Here is a 21942-nt window from a genome sequence, read left to right as displayed (position 1 = left end):
GTGTGTTCAGGCTTAGTGACAGTGTATTAACAAAGGAACTTTTTAAAATAGATGTATGTTTCATCTAAATGACACTAAATAATCCTCTTATTTACATATATATTTCAAACATTTTTCTTGCTTGCTCAGTTATGAACACATACTTCATCTCCTACACAAGCCATCAGAAAGCATACCATGGCTCCTCTTCCTAGAGTGATATCAGTTAAATCCCTTTTCACATACTACACAGGAAGTAAAACATCATCCCTGACCTTACTACAGCATCATGTGACTTGTCTGCTTCTGAATGCCTCAGATTGTATCCCAAGGCCAGCATTCTCATCCAAACACTTACGCCCCTCCCCTACCAGCATATGTCAATACAGTTCTATTGTCTACATTGTAGCAATGCAGGGGAAATGATGAGAATTAACCAGTTAACAACCAGTGATAACATCCCGGGAGCAAATTAATTCTGGAACCAACATTTTGAGACTAGGCTGAGCCTCATCTAGAAGGAGTCATGTAATCCTTAAAATAAAAACAAGAATTCTATTCTCTAGCTATCAGTTTTCTAGGTTCGTATGGGAACCTTGTGAGTAATCTCAGGAGTGATTACCTTGATGTCACTGCAGGAGCAACATTTAAGCTGATTGACAAAATCTAATTCTAGGTTGCAAAATAGAAGCCATTCTCTTATTTTATGTCAAAATAGGGACTCCAAAGTAAAGTAGCCTGGGGCCCCCTGTAGCCAGGATGCTGAATTTAATGACTCTGCGGTCTAATTGCCTTTTTCACTGAAGAAATCCTTTGAATCTTCACCACACATCATCAAATTGCCATTTGGAGTTCAACTTGGGCTCCTTTCTGTAAAATGAGGCTGGTCTATTCATTATAATGATGGCTTCTTGGGTAATGACAGTATATCCTCATCTTAGCACAGAAGGAGCAGTCATGAATGTGCCCTTCAGAAGCCACAGGAAGACCCTAGTGAAGGACCCACATTGCTAAGCAGACTTGGATGTTTTTTGAATACATAAGTGACCAGTCCATCTGAGATGTGCTTTCTACCTTGAGATTATGAACATTCCATTCCAGAAATACACCACTGACTATTAGAGCAGTTGAAAGAAAATCACGCCAACCATGTATTGCGTCTTTAAAAATTTGACAAAATGCCCTTGTAAAGGAAGTTGCTGTAATATCATGAAGGAAAGGACAGTCTCTTGCAGATGGAATGACAGAGCTGAGGGAACCTGTCACCTGGTGAGTGACTCCTTATTCTTCTTCCTGTGGTGGTATTGTGTTCCCCAAAATATTGTGCACCCTAAAAATTTATCTGGGGTCAGAGACAGAACAGCCACTAGATACAAAGGCTAGAAAATGGTGGCATTCTGTGATACCTCAGTAAACCCCCCCACTCTATCCCCTACAGACAAAGAGAAGCTTAAACCAGGATTCCTAAGTGTAGATAAGAACTTAGACCCCTTTTCCCCAGGTGGCTGTATCTACTACAGGGACTTTGGAAAACACAGTCAGGATATTCGACCAAAAGACTAAAAAGGGAGGTGGGTTAAAATAAATTATATGATCTGTGCCTTTAAGAACTAGCCTCACAATGAAAGGGAAGTGCTCCTTCCAACCTTCCTGCTGTGAGTGAGAGATTTGGAAGAGCCTCCCTGGAGGCTTGTAAACTTAGAAAACACCTTACTTTTGCATTCTGTACCTAAAGTCTCCAGTGGCGGCTTTGGGGACCAGATCTAGGCACAACAAGACCTTCACTCTATTGTCTCAAAAAGGGGGCCTTAGACAAAGATATCTCAATATAGATAGACCCAGGCCAGTTTCAAGTCCCCAGAAATGATGGCGCCAGCCCCAGGAACAAAAGAACAGAGTCAGGATGTCTGATGGTAACCAATTAACCACGAGATGTGCCTCTCCGGAGATAACATGACCAGACCCTGAGAGGAGTTGTAAAACTCCAGACAGGGCAAACAGATAAACTAGAATAAGATAAAGTCCAGGCCCAGGAAAAACTGGACCAATCAAGGATGGACCCGTACTAACCCCCTCCCTTCTAAGAAATTTTATGGGTTTTGCCTATAAAAACTAACTTCCCCAAGAAAGAGTAACTCTTCTCTGCCTCACTTGAGATGGCTTGAGATGAGTTCCCTGTCATGACTTGTAACAGATAAACCTTGCTTTTGCATTCTGGTATGCTCGTCCTTGGTGGTCTCTCTGGGGGTTATGATCTGGGCACAACAACTCACACCTTTAATCTTAGCATTCCAGAGGCAGAAATCCCTCATGATCTCTGTGAGTTCAAGGCCACATTGGAAACAGCCAGGTGTGGTGACATACGCCTTTAATCCCAAGAAGTAAACCTTTAATCCCAGGGAGTGATGGCATAAACAGAAAGATATATAAGGTGCAAAGACCAGAAAGTAGAAGCATTTGGCTGGTTAAGCTTTTAGGTTTTGAGCAGCACAGTTCAACTGAGAGCCATTCGGATATGAGGACACAGAGGCTTCCAGTCTGAGGAAACAAGATCAGCTGAGAAGTTGGCCAGGTGAGGTTAGCTGTTTGGCCAGGTGAGGTTAGCTGTGGCTTGTTCCGTCTCTCTGATCTTCCAGTTCACCCCAATAACTGGCCTCAGGTTTGATTTTATTAATAAGAGATTTTTTAAGATTCCTGTTACACCCTGCCATTCCCCCACCCCACTAACCACCCCACGAGTCCTGTCCTATTTACATATATTACATTTTTGTCTAACCAAGAATACAAGGGGTTGAATAACTGCTTCTGTTTGGGCCTCCTGATAGGGCTCATGGACCAGATGAGAATGTATAATACGCATGTGAGTGTTTTAATATCATTTCTAGATAGATTAAAAAAAAAGGGGACAAGAAAAAAAGTGACCACTTGGACCCAAAATATATTGGTCACCCGCAGATGAATGATGGAAATCTTGCTGCCCTGTTGGCATGTGGGTGAGCAAGTTAAACATGACTAGAAGAACATTCACCACTACTTCTATTGCTTGATGGGAGCTGATTTTGAAAGTAATTTATGTAAAGACAGACATAACAGAAGAGAAAGGGCTAGAGGACCTATCCACATCCACCAGCTCTCTGTTTTAATCTTCTAGGCTTGTTTCTGGGATGCTCTTTGAGGAAAAAAAAAAAGAAAAGAAAACATTTTTCTTTTCTTTTTTAAGTCTGGGTTTTACTATGTAGCCCTGATTGACCTGGAACTGCCTAGGTTGACCTCAGATTCAGAGACCTACTTGCCTCTGTGTCCCCAGAGCTGGGATTAAATGTATTTTCCACTTGCAAAGGGAAGCTGGGGAAATAGGCCTTTGCAACATGAATGAATTTGTGACCTTTTTAAATGTGAGCTCGATCGAGCCTTTAACAGCTGAGCTATTTAATCTCTGACTAAATTTTGTTTCTCTCCAGTTGTCTTAGATGTGTATCTCTTGGAAGACTGAATGATGTTTCTTTGCTCCCTAGCTAACAACCACATGCTGGGGCCCCAGCTCTGTCTCCCACTCTAGCTAATGGCTACAGCCTGGGGAAAACCTCAGCCACCATCAGGACCACAAGGCCTTGAGTTGTGGCAAAGCCCAGCTTGTGAAAACATTTGATCTTTGCTCCATTCTGCATTGAGGGAATTCTTGCCCTCCACCATGGCCAGGGTCAGCTCATCTCCATGGGGTACTAGGAGCCCCACAGCTTCTGGGCCATCCAAAGCCTTTGCTGATCACTTTTCACCATGTTTACCTGAGCCTTTCTGCTTCCTTGAATGTTGAGGACCAACCCACCAGGACCCCCCTTTTCAATGTGAAAATGTGCAGAACACTCAAGTGATTTTCTCTCTCGCTCATGTGTTTATGTAAGTGTATTCTGCATACAGCAGCTACTGAACTTGGTCCATTTGTCTGCTGCATAGTAATGGTTTTATCTTCTATTTAGACACAGTGAAAATTACCCAGGAGCACCTCCATGACAAGGATGCAGTAAACACTTGTCTTGTGAAAGGTAAATGAATACAATAGTATAATTCTAACGAAAGGCACAAATATTGTCTATTTTATCTTAGAACAGAACACAGGAGGGCTATGAGCTACTCTTTGTGTAAGTCATAAATGCCAACAGAACATTGCGTGGAATGATATTTATAAAGAAGTAATAATATATTGTGCAGAGGTGACTTTCGTATAGAACTTACTATTTAGTGTTTCTTTTTATTTCAGACAGCTTTACATTTCATTTATTTATTTTTATTTTTCAGCTCTTGGCTTGAATAAAGAGCTTCATTCTCTCTACCTCTGAGCTACAATCCTACCCCAGTATTTTATTTAATTAATTAGCTATTAATTTACTTTTTGTAATAGTAAGGGATGAATATAAGGCTTGGCGCATGCTAAGTAGAACACTTTAACTTCAGCCCTCTTTCACTCTTTTTTTTGGGCGGGGGGTGGGGGGAGACAGGGTTTGTTAGGCTCACCTCGAATTCACTCTGAAGGTCATTCTATCCTGGAATATGTAATCATCCTGCCTTAGCCTTCCAAATGGCTGGGATGACAGGCATGTACGAGGAGGTATAGTGGTATTTAGGTTTCAGATGTTAGATCAGCAATGCGAATTTCAAGGCATCACTGGCCCAGAGCTCCTTGTCTCCCCGAGATATGTGGAGCCAGCAGCCCACTCAGAAGTCCTGTAGAACTGCTCTCTGAGTTATGTGGGAAGCATTGTGGCAGTGCCTGTGAATAGCATGTTTCTCTACACCAGTGAATCTCAACCTTCCTAATGCTGTGACCCTTTAATACAATTCCTCATGTTGTGGTGACCCCTGACCATAAAATTATTTTCATTGCTACTTCATAACTATAATGTTACTACTGTTATGAATCATAATGTAAATATCTGTGCTTTCCAATGGTCTAGGTGACCCCTGTGAAAGGGTCACTTGACCCTCCCCAAGAGGTTGTGACCCACAGGTTGAGAACCACTGCTCCACATAGTCGTAATTGGCATTTTTATAGCAAAATACTGGGGAAAACAAACCAAAACAAAACAGCCATTTAGGGGAAACATGAATCTTGTGTTTTCTCGTGAATAGAAATGTAGTGCCTGCCTACAAAATCTAGGCTGAACTTCTGCCTCCAAGAATTCTTCATATATTAAAAGTGTTCCTCATTCAATTTTAGCATATAGTACATATTCTGACATCTCAGGAAACATGGAGATCACTCTAATGTCACAAAAATCTAGTTAGCTTGGCATCGCTGCTGAAAAAGGACTCACAGATCAGGTGAACAGGAGAGAGTCAAGACAGATGTGCCAACACAGTCTACTGAGCAGTGACCAAGGAGCAAAGCTGGATCCTTCAGTGGATGGTGATGGGACAGCTCAAAGGTCATACCCAACCGAAGGAAACCCTAGACATGGACCTTACACTTGTCCCCAAAAGTAACTCCAAATAGTCACACGTCTGAGCAGAAAATGAAAAGCTGTTAATCTAGAAAACCTCAGGGGAAATATGCTAGAATGTATTAAAATGAGGATTGTCTCTGATGAAGACTACCTTGGTGCTGTGGAATAGAGAATCCGATACCCCGTGAGTCCCAGGGCTTCCAGGACTTCAGGGAGTGAAACATTCCCAAACAAACAACCCTCTGACAAAAACCTCTTAGATCCCAATTAAAAAGAAATAACTAAAACCAGGGAGAATCTAGACACATATTTCACTGAAGATGACAGGCAGATGGGATATAAATATACAAAATGTTTTCAAAAACCTTATGTCATAAATGGAAATACAACTTGAAAGCACAAAGCTGAGCTCCCACACACCCCTTCCAATGGCCCAAACCCAGAAGACAGACAGCAGCAGATGCCAGGGACTCTGGGAGGCAACAGCGGGGCCCTTGCTGAAGAGAGCTTTGGAGTTTCTCACAAACCTGAACTGGTAAGTAACTAACAGTAGCTGAAAGCAACCATGGCGTTCTGTAGTGAGCAGAGAGATGAACTATGGGTTCAGAGACATCTTCTGAGTAAAAGGTATTGATCTGGAAAAGCTGTGGGCTACATGTTTCTAACTGTGGAACATTCCAGAAAGGACAAAATTTTGGAGATTTGCAGACTTTTGTCAGCCAGGGTTTAAGGTGAAAGAAAGATGTAAGGACAGGAGCTGGGACTTGAGAATACAAAGACTACATGCCACTACACTGTTTCATACAGCACGGCACATTCCCTCAAACCCATGAGACAGCTAGCAGTAAGAACATATCCTAATATAAACTATAGACTTCAATCTCAGCATAGTCTAGTCATGGAGGTATCAACAATGGGCAAGTGGCTGCTTATGTACCTGAGAGGAACACAGTGGGAACTCTCCTTTTTATCATGGTGTGACAGTGTACTTGAAGATGCCCAAAATATTTTCTTAATTAATTAGAAAAATGAACAGAAGAGCAACAAACAGATGCCAGGATGACTTTAGTCACAGACACCACAAGCCTTTGGAGACACTGACAATTAAGCAGGAATCGGATCTTGTTCCAAGGCAGAAGCAGGTGCTGAGGAAAGAAACATTTTCCTTTCTTCAGTGGTCTAACCCCCGGTGAGTTGTCCTTTGTCTGTAAACAAAGCCTGACACATACACCTGTAAGGAACCCTAATTAAACCTATGGTCACCAAATAAAACCAAAAGCAAAACAAAACAAGACACAAAAGGAGGTGGAGCACGGATTGAGGAGAGAAGAGGATGGTTGAGATGAGAGCAAGACAAGAGAGCATCAGGTGAATATGATCCAAGCACAGTATGCAAATACATGAGAATGTCATAAGGAACCCCATTATTATGCATAGTTAACATATACTAATAAACACCCCCAGTGGTCTCAGGTAGAATTTGCAAACTGTATCTTAACCAAAACATTTAACTTTGCATAGGAGATGCTGAGCAACACAATAATAAAATGAATTTTTCATTTTGCTGCATCCTAAGCTTCATTTTAATAAAGCCCACTATAGTTAACTCTCTTTATACATTGAATATTAATGCAGACATCATTAGAAATAGAAGTCTATTTCATGATGATTAGTGTGTCAGAGATATGGGATGTTTGCTCATTTGCTCTCTAGCAGGTGAAGGGAGGTTGTCATGTTGGAGCCTGGTAGTACTAGAGGAAGATATCCTGTTGTCAGAGGCCCACCCAAGGAGACGGTAGAGGGAGTCATGTGCAGAGTGAAGGGAGAAGAAATGCTGGAGCCTGGCAAGGGTAGGCTTAAATACACCACAACAAAGCAGATGGGATGAGATGCAGAAAATGCAATCCCTTCCCGTGCTTCCTTGCAATGAATAGTGGTGAATGTGGAGACTTAATGGCAGCCTGAGATGAAGAGAAGAGAATAAGCAACTGGTGTGGGCTCAGCCCTAAACAAGACATGTGTGGCAACCCTTCAAAGTTTCAGGGATCACTTCAGAAGAGAGCATGTGAAATACATGAAAGCCAGAAGGTAGCAGTGAAGAGTCATGAGATGCCATTGTCTAGACTCAATACAACCACTGAACTAAGTGACTCAGAAAAACTGTAGTTACCTGTACTAGGCATACACAAAACTAACCCTGTCAATGATCAATCAAAGAAGGTCCAGTTCACAGGGTCCTACTGTTTACCTCTGAACTATTGGCTAATAATGGATTCTGAGAGAGGGGAGACCACTGGATTTATTTATGCACACTCTGCTGAACCTATCAGGTTCTAACAGATGGTTCCAAGCCCACGGTCATATACAGAGGGCTATATTTAATCTTAGTGGAGAACAAAACAAAATAAATAGATATGAACATGAGAGATTTGTGAGGAGCGGAGATCACAAGGGTGGTAGGGAGGTAGGGGTAAAAGTGGTCAGTATGTATTGCCTATATGTGCATAATATAAAAAAACTAATTAATTAAAGTAATGTTATAGATAAGTTTTAGATGTTTCCTGGACTAAAGTAAGAGGACAGTTGGCTAGAATCAATGCTGTCAGTAAACCCTGCCTTTGATTGGGTTATACAATCATCAAATTTGTCCACAATTGATAGTTTCTAATCTCATAAATGAAATAATATGTTTCTAATATCACAAGTAATATTTTCACAGGAGATACTCATAGAGTGCATAGGACATTTTCCCAATGATCTTCATTCATTTTAAGAACTATATACAAATAAGCCCTTCTCAAAGTACCATTCATACGTGTGGTTATTTCCCCCCAAATCAGAAATAGACAAACTCAGAGTGCCTGCTATGACCATATCAAAATAGAAACCCAGTGTCTTTTGGTGGAACTTGAGTACTCAAAATTCTTGCATGTTCCTAAAACTAAATTTTTGCTGAAGTTGTGATGTTTCCAGATAGACATGGCAAGCAGAGCATTTGAATGCTGCCTGGTGTATGTTGTTTTATATGGGCTTCGAACTCGAGGGCAAACTCTCTAAGGGAAGATTTAAACAGGCAGGTTGAATGTGCAGAATTCTAATGCTGCCTGTAGAGAAATGCTTGCTAACATGGCGTTTTGACTCTTCAAAGAACATCACTTCTTATCCAGCCTTTAAATCTCCACTGACTCTCTCCTCTCACCCCTGCAGGCTTTCTCACATCTTCAAGTAAGGCTTAGGTTTTATTCAATCACTAAGCTTTCCCTCTGTCTGCTTTCTCTACATGAGAATATCAACTCATTGTACTTAAGGGATATGTCTAAACAAATATTATAAGGAGTAAATAATCAATTGTTGGAATTAAATTATCTCATTTAATTCAATTAATATGCTAATTATAAAGGGGACCTTCTGAAAATGTAAAATCACCATTGTGTATCTTTGACTATTCCATGTCTTTAGAAGTCAATAAAGAAAACAATTGGCAGCTAAATCCCAAATTATAGGATCATATGAAACATTAAAAATCAAGAAAATTGAAATAAGTGAATAGGAATCTAAAAAATATATTTACTCAGCTCTTTATTATTTGTACTCACATTTCATGATATAAATCCGCTCATTTCTAGATGACTGTAGCTCTTCTGAGCTCTCATGGAAATAGATCTATGAATGAAGATAATGACCAGGATCCTGTATTTGGTGATCTACAATATTAGGTCTGCAAGCTAAAACACCCTGCCCAACAGGTCACTGGCTTCCAGTGGCTCTGGCTATGCTACTGCTTAGGGTAGATGGAACATGTGGTTCTTCTTGACCCATGGTCATGATACTCAAGGTTGTAAGTCTTTTTGCTCCCAAGAGAAACTAGATCTGTGTTTTACCTTGAAATCTATTAAATAAATAAAACATTAGTTCTTCCAAAGAACCCTTCAAAAAGATGAAAAGACAATAATGCAGACATGGAGACAGTATTTGTACTTCATATGTCCCATAAAGGACTAGTATCTACACTATATAAAGAGTGGTGGAAAGTCAACAAGAAAAAAACAATCTGAAATTGTCTCTGGAAAAATATATACAGAAAATTTGGAGATGAATAAATCTTGCATATCACTAGTGACTAGAGAAATATAAATTAAAGTATCACCATAAAGACACATTAGTCCCCACCTACCAAAATTGATGAGGCAGAAAACAAAATGTAATAATACAAACACAGGTGAGGATGCTGTGGAGGGGATTGCACATTTGTTGCTGGTGAAGCTGTAAACTAGGACAATTACTGTAGTTTTATAGTTTGCTGCAAACCTAAACATGTGATTGTCACAGGGAATAGAAGTAATTCTACCTCTGGGCACCTATCCAAAAGAAGATAAAGCCTGCATTCATGCAAAAACCTGCTCACAACTGTTAGTAGCATCCTTACTCATAGTAGCCCATACTGGACCCAGATCCATTATCTTTCAAAGGGTTAATGAGCAATTCACCTGGTCCATATCTGTTTGTAGAAAGCCATGATGCCAAAAGTAAAGCTAGAATGACTAGTGTGGAGTTTGGGGAAACTGTGATGAGTGGCAAGCTCTATCCAGAAGATTGCATGCTGTGTGGTTTCATGTATATGATAGTCTAGGACTGCACATAGCATTCAAGACAAAATTAACAGTAGTCACATAGGAGGGTACCTATGAGGAAGACCTTACAAGGGAGGCACTTGGAAATATACATGCATATATGCAAGTGCACATGCACACCACACACACACACACACACACACACACACACACACACACACATACACAAACACGGGGGGGGGTCATGGCAAGCATGCTGCTACTGGATCTGACTGCATTCTCTATACTACCCAATATCAATCTCCTAACTTCTGCTCCATCTTTATCAGTATGTAAATGTCACCCAGTGAGAACACCTTGCCAAGTGAAGGGTACAGAAACAGCTTCTGACAACTTTATACCATGTCTTGTGAATTCATAATAATTTCAAAGTCAAAAATGAAAATTATCCATCAGAAATTTAATGGGTTTTGAAAATACAAACGTCATTATGTTGGAGGCACAGGAGAGGGGGCAGAATTCAGAGCAGGTTGACTGTGTGCAGGTACGTCTATTCACTCCAAGGTGACCCTGGATGATCTTGGGCATGAAGTTTTCTGAGAACACTGAGAAAGTTCGACATGTTGTCTGCTTCTTAGCCTATATCAACCCCATCGCTGGGCCCCTCCTTCCATGTGCCATATCACAGAGCATCTACTAATTTCCTTAAAATTGGCTATAAATAATGAGCATGCTCACTAGTTATTAAAAACTTGGAATGTTTACCTTGAAACTTCTCATAGACTGAAGCAAAAGTTATCAGTTATAGGCAATATGATTCCTTCCTCCCTGGGAAAGAGAAGTCAGTTTGATTGTATAATACTGTAATTCCATGAAAACTAATGAATGAGATGCCTTTGGTACGATTTCCAGTGTAGTGTTCTCTCTGAGGCTTTAGAGAATGTTCTCAATGAAATGACCTGGCCTACAGGATTGGCCTCTTTTCTGAGTCCCCTTCTACTCACTTAGTATTTCTTGATTCTGAAATCCCCCTTCTTATCTACCTTGCAAGCCAGCCTCATTAATTTGCCGACTTAATTTCTGTGTGTCTACAGTTGACAGACTGAGACTGTAATTGAGGGAAGAGCTTCAGCGATGGATCAATTTAGCCTTTAGACCCTTCTGACTGAACTCCCGATGTTATAGTTGCATAAATCATCTACCTATCACTACAGGGGCTCCCTCTTCTGACAGACATTAATGTTGTCCCTACTCTACAGACACCTGAAGACAAAGCAGTCCCGCAGTCATTCATAGATCCCACAATAAGAAGATTAGGTGAATCTATTTTACACAGTTTGATGAAAATGTATGTGATAGGCTGAGCCCCTTGAGTCTGTCATGAGCATGCTAAGCCACACAGTGGTCCTTCAGGCCAGTGGAGGTACCTTTTCTAGGCTTCTATGTCTGGTATAAGAGTAAGAGGATGAGGCCTCTGGTCATTTTGCTAAGTGAATTCTTCCCTTTAGTTAATCAGTCAGGTTTAGGACTTGGTTGCTTGGGATGCTCGAAGAGCCTTTTATTTTCCACTAGGTTTGGACTTTGGTTTCACCATCTAGGACCCAACTGAGTCCCATTTTTCATATCTTAATGGATGTGTATTGGATATTACTTTCCTGGTTGCCTTAAGAACTGCATGTATGTGAGTGTCCTGTGGAATGTGATGGACCACCTCACTTTTCAGACAATTTCTTGTTCGGCTTTTCCTTCCCCAGATGTATCTAGACATCAGATTTCACAGCAAGGTTTTCCTGGGTATTTGCGAAGATATTTCAGCTCCTGCAGTGACAAAAGCCTATTCAGCTGCTGCATAATTTACTAACCTGATTTATAAAGCGCTACATTAAATCTAGTACTTTCATGCAATATGAGGATAGAGCCTTCCGAGGAAAGCGAAGATCTGTAATGATCGAAATGCACCCTGGAATTACATGTGATGGAAGAAAGCAGATTGGGGCAATTATCCCTCTTTTTATTATTAAACCTTCGGATGGCTGTTAGAGGTTAATGGAACTATTATTTTTCCTTCTTTCAAGATCTGCCTTAAAGCTGATCTGGCTGGCTCCTTATGAGGAGCCTGGCTCTTGCAACTGAAGGCAGAGTTTCTATTAAGCAAGAAGAGAGATCACACACATGTGTGCTATCACTCAAATAAATCCTAGAGGATCTGTGTCCTGGAAATGAGCCCTGATGATGAGAGGTGTCCCTGCACACTTAACCACAAGCACGGTATCTTTGATGACAATTTTATAAAACACAATATGATTTTTGTAGGTGGGAAAAGCAAGTCATGTTAATTAGAAGATTCTTCGAGGGAGGAGTGATAGAGCAACCATACCTCTTACTACCCAGGCAATTACAGCCTTTTAAATGCTGTCTGGAGATGAATTCCAGACTGAAGTGTCAGAACATGAGTACAGCCACCATTGTCTATGGCTGATACACTTCTGGAGTGAAAGGTGGAGGTCTCTGCTCTAGGCAGAGAGGTATATAGAAAAGGCTGGGGTCAATAGTGAAGTCACAATGCCTTCCTCAGTCTATTCTCAAAGTGAGTCACATGAAAATAATTTTCTAAAAGGTAAAAATGGTGAGCTGGCTTCTCTCCCCAGTCTCCCAGAAGTGAAATGCCTGATTAATGAGAATTCACAGTCTCTTCCCTTCTTTCCTCCTAGCATCTGCAGATCTGTTTATAAACAGAAGACCCAGACCAGAAGATTTCCCTGGTGAAACTTGTTGCTGGGGATTTGGGTCCTGAGTTATGGTGTGCCAGGGGAACAAGGACTGACTCAAGATATAATGCTGAAACTTTGTGGGCATAGTTAAGTAATCAGTGACTATGGCCACTAGTCTTTTTATTTGTTTCCTATAATTCCTCCAAACTTGCAAAAAGAAAAACTAGGATAATGAGAATGACCATGCTGGATGGGTCAATACACAATGGCCCAGGGTAGAAGGATGCATTTTCCCAAACAGTCTGTTTCAGGAAATGGTTTTGGAAGTCATGATCTTTCAAGAATATCATACAAACATTCAGTAGTTCTGTCAGACACATCCCTGTGTCCTGAATGAAGCCCCACTCTGAAGCAGAGGCCATGAACGCAGAGACATAGATTGTATCATTTACCCCCTTCCATATAAGTCAATGGAGAAGCTAGCAGCCAGTGTAGTGGGTGCCATCATAAACACAATAAACAATCAACTATTGTCTGTCAATAGCACTGTCTGTATGCAAAGTTGGAATAAATTTGCTTACATTTCAAGTGTGTTTTTTGAGGTAGGTAACATTGATTACAAAACAACAAAAATGTTGCTCATACAAGAAAAGGGACAATGAAATAAACTAAAAAGGGAAGGTCTGGAACACTTGGGGATATTTATTTCATTTTCATGTTTGGCGGCTATTCTTCCAAAGACCTACACAGCAATACATATTGTTACCAAGTTCATCTTGCATTTAAAGAAAACTTTAGAATAAGCAAGGCTCTCCAACCCACTCTTCCTCTCAGGCTCGGCATAAACAGCTGCAATCCAACATTCAATAGCTAGTCAGAGTGTGCTGTCAATTCCCCTGAGCAAATCTACATTGAATTGGTAATATCATTTGTCATTAACTTTGCATGGGGAAATTGTTTCCAACAATAGACATCTGTGTTCCTCCTGCCCCGTGGCTGTTTTTATGAATGAACTAGAAAGGCATTTACCTGTTCATCTTCCCAGGGAAAGAATCTAGGATGAACTTGGCCCTGAAGAAAGCCCAGAAGAGGTGGAGGAGAGACTGTATCCACCACTGTCTTCTCTAAAACTCCAAACAATGGCAGGGTCTGGTGATGTACACATGTGGTCTCAACACTTGCCAGAAGGATTGTCACAATGCACACACACACACACACACACACACACACACACACACACACACACACACAAAGTGAGTGCATGACTGCCCTGCCCCCAGCTTCCCCTTTAAAGCTTCAGCTCCTGTGGTCGGTTTCTACAAGTGTCAGATGAGCAGATGTCTCACCAGAGTTGCCTTGTGCAAGTCCATTGACATGACGACCATTGTCCCATCTTTTCTCTGTAAGGACTCTCAAGAAGAAGAGGCCCAATGAGGGCTGAGAAATGCAGAGGCGTGACCTAGGGTGGTGGCTCACAGCTCACACCCCATCCTGCCCTTCAGTTAGGTGCTTTTAGAACATATTTTGTCAAACATAATCAAAACCTTGTTTGGGGAAGTCTTTAGAGTATCTGTGCTAGGAGGTTGTATTGGCTTGAATGTACAATGTAGTTGGAAGGGGCTGTGGCCTCCAAGGACTACGGCACTGGAGCCTGAACCTCAGTGAAGGGCATTTAGAAGAAATAAGGCCCATGCCAAGGGCACCAGCATTTCTCTATCTGTATAAAGTACTTAGTCCTGTGGAAATCCAAAGGAGGCTGGTTGCCACTATAAGTGTGAAGAACGTAAATTGCTTTCTCATCACTTATCCTCATAAAGATGGTAAGGAATTCACAGAGCACAAAGGGAAAATGGCCATCCTTGTGTGTGGGCTCACAACAGGCTCAGAGCTTGTCCTAAGAGGCCCACCTCTAGCCATCAGAACACAGATCCAAGTGAAGCCAGGATCGGCGGTATTCCTGGAATCTGCAGAGCAAGGTCCCCCGCTGTCTAGCCCTGGGATGACTTACTGCCATGCTGGCTCCTCTTTCTCAGACAGAGAAGCTCCACCTGGGATAACTAACTGCTCAGTGCCCACCGCATGACATAGATGGTGAAGGCCTGCTTAGATTCTCGGGGCATATCTTCCTGATAACCATGCATACATGATTGGTGGTTTAGCATTATTGATGGTGAATCTTGGACCTGATCATAGCAAGTGTCTCTATCACCAGAGTCTGTCCCTCCAGCTTCCTCTAGAAAATACTTCACCATCCTCAACTGTCCCTTCAGGGTTACATATTTCCCTCACACACTGATCCTAGAAGGCTCCTGGTTTCTTCATTTTTTCCTTTTCCTCACGGATGAATCCTCAAGCATGGCACAGAGAGTTTAGTACTGCCTGGGCATGGGAATGCATACTTCCTAATACTCAAAAGGAAACTGTAAGGTTTGTCACTTCCTGTATCAATAGGGACAGGAGAAAGTGTCTTGTATGAATAAGCTATGCCAATGTCAACCACACAGAAGAACATGTACCCAGTGGATGGAGCCTCAGATCTAGTGCTGACTTAATACAGGTATTATCACCTGACAGGTGGTTCTGTCAAACTGTAGATCACCTCATCAAGAATTTCAGTCATAAAACTGATTTTTCAAAATTATTACCAACACTTTCTTTTCTACCTGAAAGACACAAAGCTAAAAGTAACAAAAACCAAAACGTTATGTTGACAAACAAAATCCCTTTCTTTACATTTCTATCACTCAATCATTTCCACCAGTTAAAAATGTATCCCCGCCGGGCGGTGGTGGCTCACGCCTTTAATCCCAGCACTCGGGAGGCAGAGGCAGGCGGATCTCTGTGAGTTCGAGGCCAGCCTGGGCTACCAAGTGAGTCCCAGGAAAGGCGCAAAGCTACACAGAGAAACCCTGTCTCGAAAAACCAAAAAAAAAAAAAAAAAAAAAAAAATGTATCCCCAATTTTATCTGAAAGACATGGGCTGTGATTATCAAGAAAAAGTAACAGAAACATTCATAGGGTACTAGTTTTGCATAGCCCCCCCTGAAAGTACTCAGATATGGGATACCCATATCTGAACACAGAATGGGGATAATGTGAGCAGAAGTCTGGGAGATGGCTGAAGAAGGTGACCACAGACTAATACAATGTGTGAAGACTCAGCATTGCAGTATAGTCTGTTGTCATACTCCATGGCGAGAAAACCCACACGGAAAGTCTCTAAAATGTGTGTAAGCATCTAGATGAGAACTTAGCTCTGAGCATACAACCAGGGAACAGTCAGACCAGCTGTGAAGGCTGAGCCTTTACAGATCAGGCAAGATGCCATCAGTGAGTGAGTGAACACTTCATCCATCACACAGCTATTGAGAAAGCACAATGCTGCTGGGTACATTCAAACAGGAAGGTATGCATGCTCTACGGCACTGCATATCTCTTAGGAAGGACAGACATGTTGCCCAAATGTTCTGATCTACAGGCAATAGATGATCAGAGACATTGAATAAGAAGACTCAAAGACCCAAATCCCTTTTTCCAAAGACAAATCTAGTGTTTGTTGCAAGGGTAAGGGGTGGAGAGAAGAGAAGACAGCCCTCTAGATGTCTCTGTAACAGAGTTTTAAGAAAGAAATCTTCAAGGTTTAGTCTCTTATAGGGAAGAGAGGAGACATAGTTGAGGTATGTTTCAGGGGTAGGATAATATGTCAATAGGTCAGGCCTAGTCTTTCTCCTAGAAAAATCTTTCAAAGTGGAAGAGAGGAACAGTTGAAGTAGAAGTGGCATCTCACAGAATGAAGTTAGGGACCATTCAGTCCACTCCTGTTTTCCCCTCCCATTAGTCCATCCATCCTCACATAAAAAGAAAGTGACTCACAGACAGAGTTCTTGTGGCTGCTGCTGTCCTTGCTCGGTAGCATCTTGACTCCCCTGGACTTCAGTTCGATTGCTTTTTTCACTGAAAGAGAGACAGATGGATGATCAGATGAGACTTGGAGTTCACAAAGTCATACTTTAATCTCACAGCAAATTCAATCTCAACACCCTTCTAGCAACCCCTGAGAGGGGCCAGGATCTAAGAGGCCAATGAGACGAAACAGATGGAAAACAGGCTACAAATAATGAAGACAGGTTTCTCTGCAGCAAAATGTATCTCACAATCATGTATTTAGAGATGAAAATAATAAACAGTGGGGCTCAGCTTTGACAACCAAACGCACTCACCATTAGGACACACAACTTAGACACACACCATTGTCTCATCAGCTACACAGGGTAGGCTGTGCTTTCAGTTTTTCACAGTGACCCTGACCCGAATGCTTTCCAAATAATTGGCTATATTCATGAAAGTCTTTCAGAAAAAAAAAAGGATATTGATCATTCATTTGTTCATGTTTATTCAACCACTTCAATTTTATCAAGAGGTATTGATGGGTGGCAGTATGGGAATGCTATGCTCAGAATACTGTAGGTGAAATGTGAGGGAACCAACCTCTTTCCTGTCCCTTCCCTTCCCTTCCCTCCTTCCTCTCTCTCCCCTCTTCCTCTCCTCTCTCCCTCCCTCTGTGCTTTCCTAGCCGAGCTTCCCTGGTTGTGATATGCAAGGATGTCCACTGTAGCTTCATCTCTCAGATTTAGATAAGGGTCTGAATTTTCTCGGTCCTGAACCAAACAGAACTGGGTAAGAGCCGAAGTCTGTCAAAGGAACCCCTTGCATAAAAAAAAAAAAGAGAAAACAGGGGAAAGAACCAGGGGGAAAGTGTGCATGGCCTCCCTCTTCCTCTTCTTTGACTGCCCTGGGTTCCCCTTTCTTGCCTTCCCTCTCAAGAGCTCCTCCTGGAGTCTAAGTATCAGTCAGTGGGTTTATTTCTCTACAGGAAACTACACGGAGCAAGTCAAGGTGGCCAGGAGCTCACTGCTCCTTGATTTGCTCCTGCATCTCAGTGCTGTTCAATATTTCAGTCCAAGACATGGCAAAACCCAAATAAAACCCAGGCCAGCTGCTGCTTAGACCCCATAGCTCCACCTCCTTTCTCTGTGCCTCACCCATTCCTGGAAGCCTATGTATGGTGCCAGCCTCCTCCTTCCCAGGATGCCCAGTGAAAACGGAAGCCTGAGACCCTGCATCAAGACTGAACACAACCTCATAGGAATCACTGAGCAAAGACCAGCTGAAGTTTGTGGTCTACACCTGTGTTACCTGGCCTTCCCTAGAGCCAGAGGAAGAAGGGAGGCTATGAATGCCTTCAATTCTACTTCTTCTTCTTCTTCTTTACTTTTTAAAAGTTTTTTTTTTTTTTTTTTTTTTTTTTTGGAACAAAATGAAAGCAGTTATCTGCCAACTACCACCTCTCTCATAAAAAGTGAGCTCTGGAGCCGGGCAGTGGTGGCACACACCTTTAATCCCAGCACTCGGGAGGCAGAGCCAGGCGGATCTCTGTGAGTTCGAGACCAGCCTGGTCTCCAAAGCGAGTTCCAGGAAAGGCGCAAAACTACACCGAGAAACCCTGTCTCGAAAAGCCAAAAAAAAAAAAGAAAGAAAAAAAAAAAGAAAAAAAGTGAGCTCTGTCAATTATAGAAGAGGATGGATCTTTTTGGTGCTGTAGATATCTTTTGTGTCTGAGGCTCCACCAGAAAAAACAAAACAACAACAAAAAAAAAAACCTTTCACTGAAGGGACTTCACAGAATGACAGAAACAGAGGGTCCTCTGAGATGACCAGGCAGTGACCCAGACAAAGTGTCAGGGGCCAGATGTCTGCTCGCCTTGGTATCTTGACAGACACAATATCATAACTCAGTCTGTGTGCAGGAGTCAGGACTGCCAAATTGAGGCCTTGGGCTAGTGTCTCCCTGTGCTTCTGGGAGAGCAAGAGTCAGCTGTTAGATCAGCAGAATATTGTGAAAGCATTTGACATTGAATTCTTTTTCAAGTTGTTCCTTTTTATATGAGCTTCATCATTCAGAAGGCCCTATGCTGTGTGGGTGGGGCTTCTATTTACTTACTTCTTGGCATAAGATAAAGAGCTGGCCTTGGATTTTTAATCTTCTTTGTTAATCTGGACCTGAAATGTGTTGACTCCTTTAGCATCACAAACCTCAAAGTGGGATGGCACAAACATAGACAATGCTTGCTCGTGAGATTAAGCAGAGTGACAGAGGAAAGCAGGACTGTGAAGGAAATGTATTATCTTCTAGAGTTCTTCTCAAATACATGGCTGACAAATGATATGAAGTTAGGCTAGTCTGGGTTCCCAGTGCTAAGGTTACTTGTAGGGACATTGAGGCAGGCATCTCAGATCCACTGTGAGAAAGTGCTAGTCAATACATAGTTTTCAGCCTTCAATTTCAGAGCATCCTGTCACTGAGCCACGGTGGTTCTGCCCATTGTCTTTAGGGGTGGCCCACCCTGTCCAGGGATCAACCAGTACTAAGAGAGAGAAACCCAAACAGAGAGGCCCTCCCACTCTGACATTGACTTAAACACCAAGGATCCTGTGGTCACTCAAGGTTTACAACAGCTCCACCACTACTCAGCTTTCCCCTCTGCCTCCACAAGGCTTGCTGTGGTTGATATATTGTGCACCCCAATAAACTTATGGGGTGGTCAGAGAACAGAACAGCCACTATATTAAACATAGAGGTTAGGCAGTGGTAGCACAAGCCTTTATCCTTAGCATTCTAGAGGCAGAGATTCGTCTGGATCTCTGTGAGTTCAAGGCCACACTGGAAACAGCCAGGCAAAGTGACACACATTTTTAATTCCTGGAAGTGATGGCAGGAAGCAGAAAGGTATATAAGACACAAGGACTAGGAACTAGAGGCTTTTAGGCTTTTAAGCTTTTAGGCTTTCAGCATCAGTTCAGCTGAGATCCATTCTGATGAGAACTCAGAAGCATCCAGTTTGAGAAAACAGGATCAGATGAGAGTTGGTGAGGTAAGGTTAGCTGTGACTTCTTTTGTCTCTCTGATTTTCCAGAAGTCACCCCAATACCTGGCTCATAAAGTTTTTTTTGTTGTTGTTGTTGTTTTATTTTATTTTATTGTTTTTTATTATTAAGACCATTTAAGATTCATGTTACAGCTTGCCTCAAGGTGGAAACTGGTTATTCAGTAGCCATTCACAGAGAGCCTAGCCCCAAATTTTCTCTGCCTTGATTTTTCTTCCTGTGACTTTAATCTGATATTTCTCATCTCTACCAACAACAGCGCAAACAGGAAATGAGAGCAAGAAGCTGCTGCTGTGGGATGTTCTGTATGTTAAATGTGTTGCTTTGATTGGTTAATAAATGAAACACTGATTGGCCAGTAGCCAGGCAGGAAGAATAGGTGGGACAAGGAGAGAGGAGAATTAGGGGAAGTGGAAAGCTGAGGCAGAGAAACACTGCTAGCCGCCACTATAAAAAGCAAGATGTAAGATACCAGTAAGCCACAAACTACGTGGCAACTTATAGACTAATAGAAATGAGTTAATTTAAGAGAGGAGAACTAGATAGCAAAAAGCCTGCATGGCCATATAGTTTGTAAGCAATATAAGTCTCTGTGTGTTTATTCATTTGGGTCTGAGTGGCTGTGGGACTGGCAGGTAAGAGATTTGTCTTGACCGTGGGCCAGGCAGGACCAGAAAAACTCCAGCTACAAATGGCACCCAATGGCTTGAGTTTCCACCTCAAAGCTGAGAATATTTAATAAGCAATTCTAAATTGAGCCAAAACCAGGTTCCTGCTTCTTGTCTCATATGGGCGGCTAGACGCCGCAACATGCAGGCTTGAGCTACTCTATGGCAGGTTCACAACCTGTGGGCTTGACCTATGTCTGCCGAGTTACACAGATAGTTTTGTAAGCTGCACAACATGGTGCATGGTAGATTTAGCCTTTACTAGTTAAAAAAAAAAGCAGTTTCTGGGCTATGTGCTGCTTTGATAGAACCATAGACCCACTGTTTCCACAGCGCCTGAGTCTTAGAATGCTGCAGTTTAAAGCAATAGATTCATAAAAAGACAGATTCAGATGGAACAAGACTTTAGATGATTTACAATGTGTGTAAAAATGTATGTAGGCTTGAAAGATACACACACACACACACACACACACACACAGTTATAAAACAAATAGATAGTTTTTAAAAATAAAGTCTTTAAACATACAGTAAAGGCAATATAAAAAATAAGCCATGTAAAGATGGATATTACACAGAGAATCTGGATTATGTTGTCTTTGGGATTTTTAACTGTATAAAAACATTTGATACTAAAAGCTGTTGAGTTAAACAAATATGTATATTTTAAAGGTAACTTGACTTCAAAATTTCAATGTAAGGATATGTTGCTTTGGAGAGAAGACTCTGCTTTTGTTTCCACAGAAAGCAAGAGCCTATGGATTTGTTCCAGATTAAGATACATCAGGTTTGCCGGGCGTTGGTGGCGCACGCCTTTAATCCCAGCACTCGGGAGGCAGAGCCAGGCGGATCTCTGTGAGTTCGAGGCCAGCCTGGGCTACCAAGTGAGCTCCAGGAAAGGCACAAAGCTACACAGAGAAACCCTGTCTCGAAAAACCAAAAAAAAAAAAAGATACATCAGGTTTGACCAGCCAAGAACCCCTGAAAGGTCTCCAGGGCCCAGATGTTCCAATATCCAGAATGGTTTCAAGGCAACTGGCTCACACAATACAGCCTCATGAACTACCCCATAATCCTAAACTTTTCTTTGTGTCCCCATAAGATACAGCGCCCCCCTCCAGCAGGAAGTAGTAAGAGAAGCTACACCCAAATTCCCAAATATACCAAGCTTGCTTTGGAGATGAAATTGGCTCACTCCTTCTCTAAACCCAGACATATTGCTAAAAGAAAAGGTGAAGGCATTCTTATGTCCCAAATCAAAAGAGCCCTCTGGTGTGGGACAGAAAAAAAATATTTAAAATAAGTTGATTATAAATGCAATCTCTTTCTAAAGAAAAAAAGGGGATATAATATAGATATGATAGGATGAAAGGATAGATTAATGAACCTACTTTTAAAGAACAACTTGTTTAAAAATGTCTTACGTTGCTATGGATTTTAGTTTATTGTTATTATTTAAAGTTAATTTTGTTATACTGTGTGTATATTTCTACTCTTGTTTAAGGTATTGTGTTTGTACAGCTCATTTAAAATTGTAATGAATAATTAAGAAATAGATTAATAATTAGTCATCTATGATAATCATACTCGTAGCCATATTAGTTAAGTCTTCTAGGTATACATAGAT

General features: G+C 41.6%; 1 protein-coding gene across 2 annotated transcripts in view; it reads right to left on the bottom strand.

Moving 5' to 3' along the window:
• The window catches only part of Csmd1 (CUB and Sushi multiple domains 1), a 1611441-nt gene that overhangs the window by 519756 nt on the left and 1069743 nt on the right, over positions 1–21942 (bottom strand). For both annotated transcript variants that reach the window (XM_042262873.2, XM_042262874.2), the window contains exon 7: positions 16576–16656. In XM_042262873.2, the coding sequence (XP_042118807.2) occupies positions 16576–16656 (81 nt within the window). The remainder of the gene's footprint in view (positions 1–16575; positions 16657–21942) is intronic.

Source organism: Peromyscus maniculatus, chromosome 17 (assembly GCF_049852395.1).
Source record: "Peromyscus maniculatus bairdii isolate BWxNUB_F1_BW_parent chromosome 17, HU_Pman_BW_mat_3.1, whole genome shotgun sequence".
NCBI classification, from domain to species: Eukaryota; Metazoa; Chordata; class Mammalia; order Rodentia; family Cricetidae; genus Peromyscus; species Peromyscus maniculatus.
Note: the sequence above shows the minus strand (reverse complement) of the source record. Positions and strands in the feature narration are given on the sequence as shown.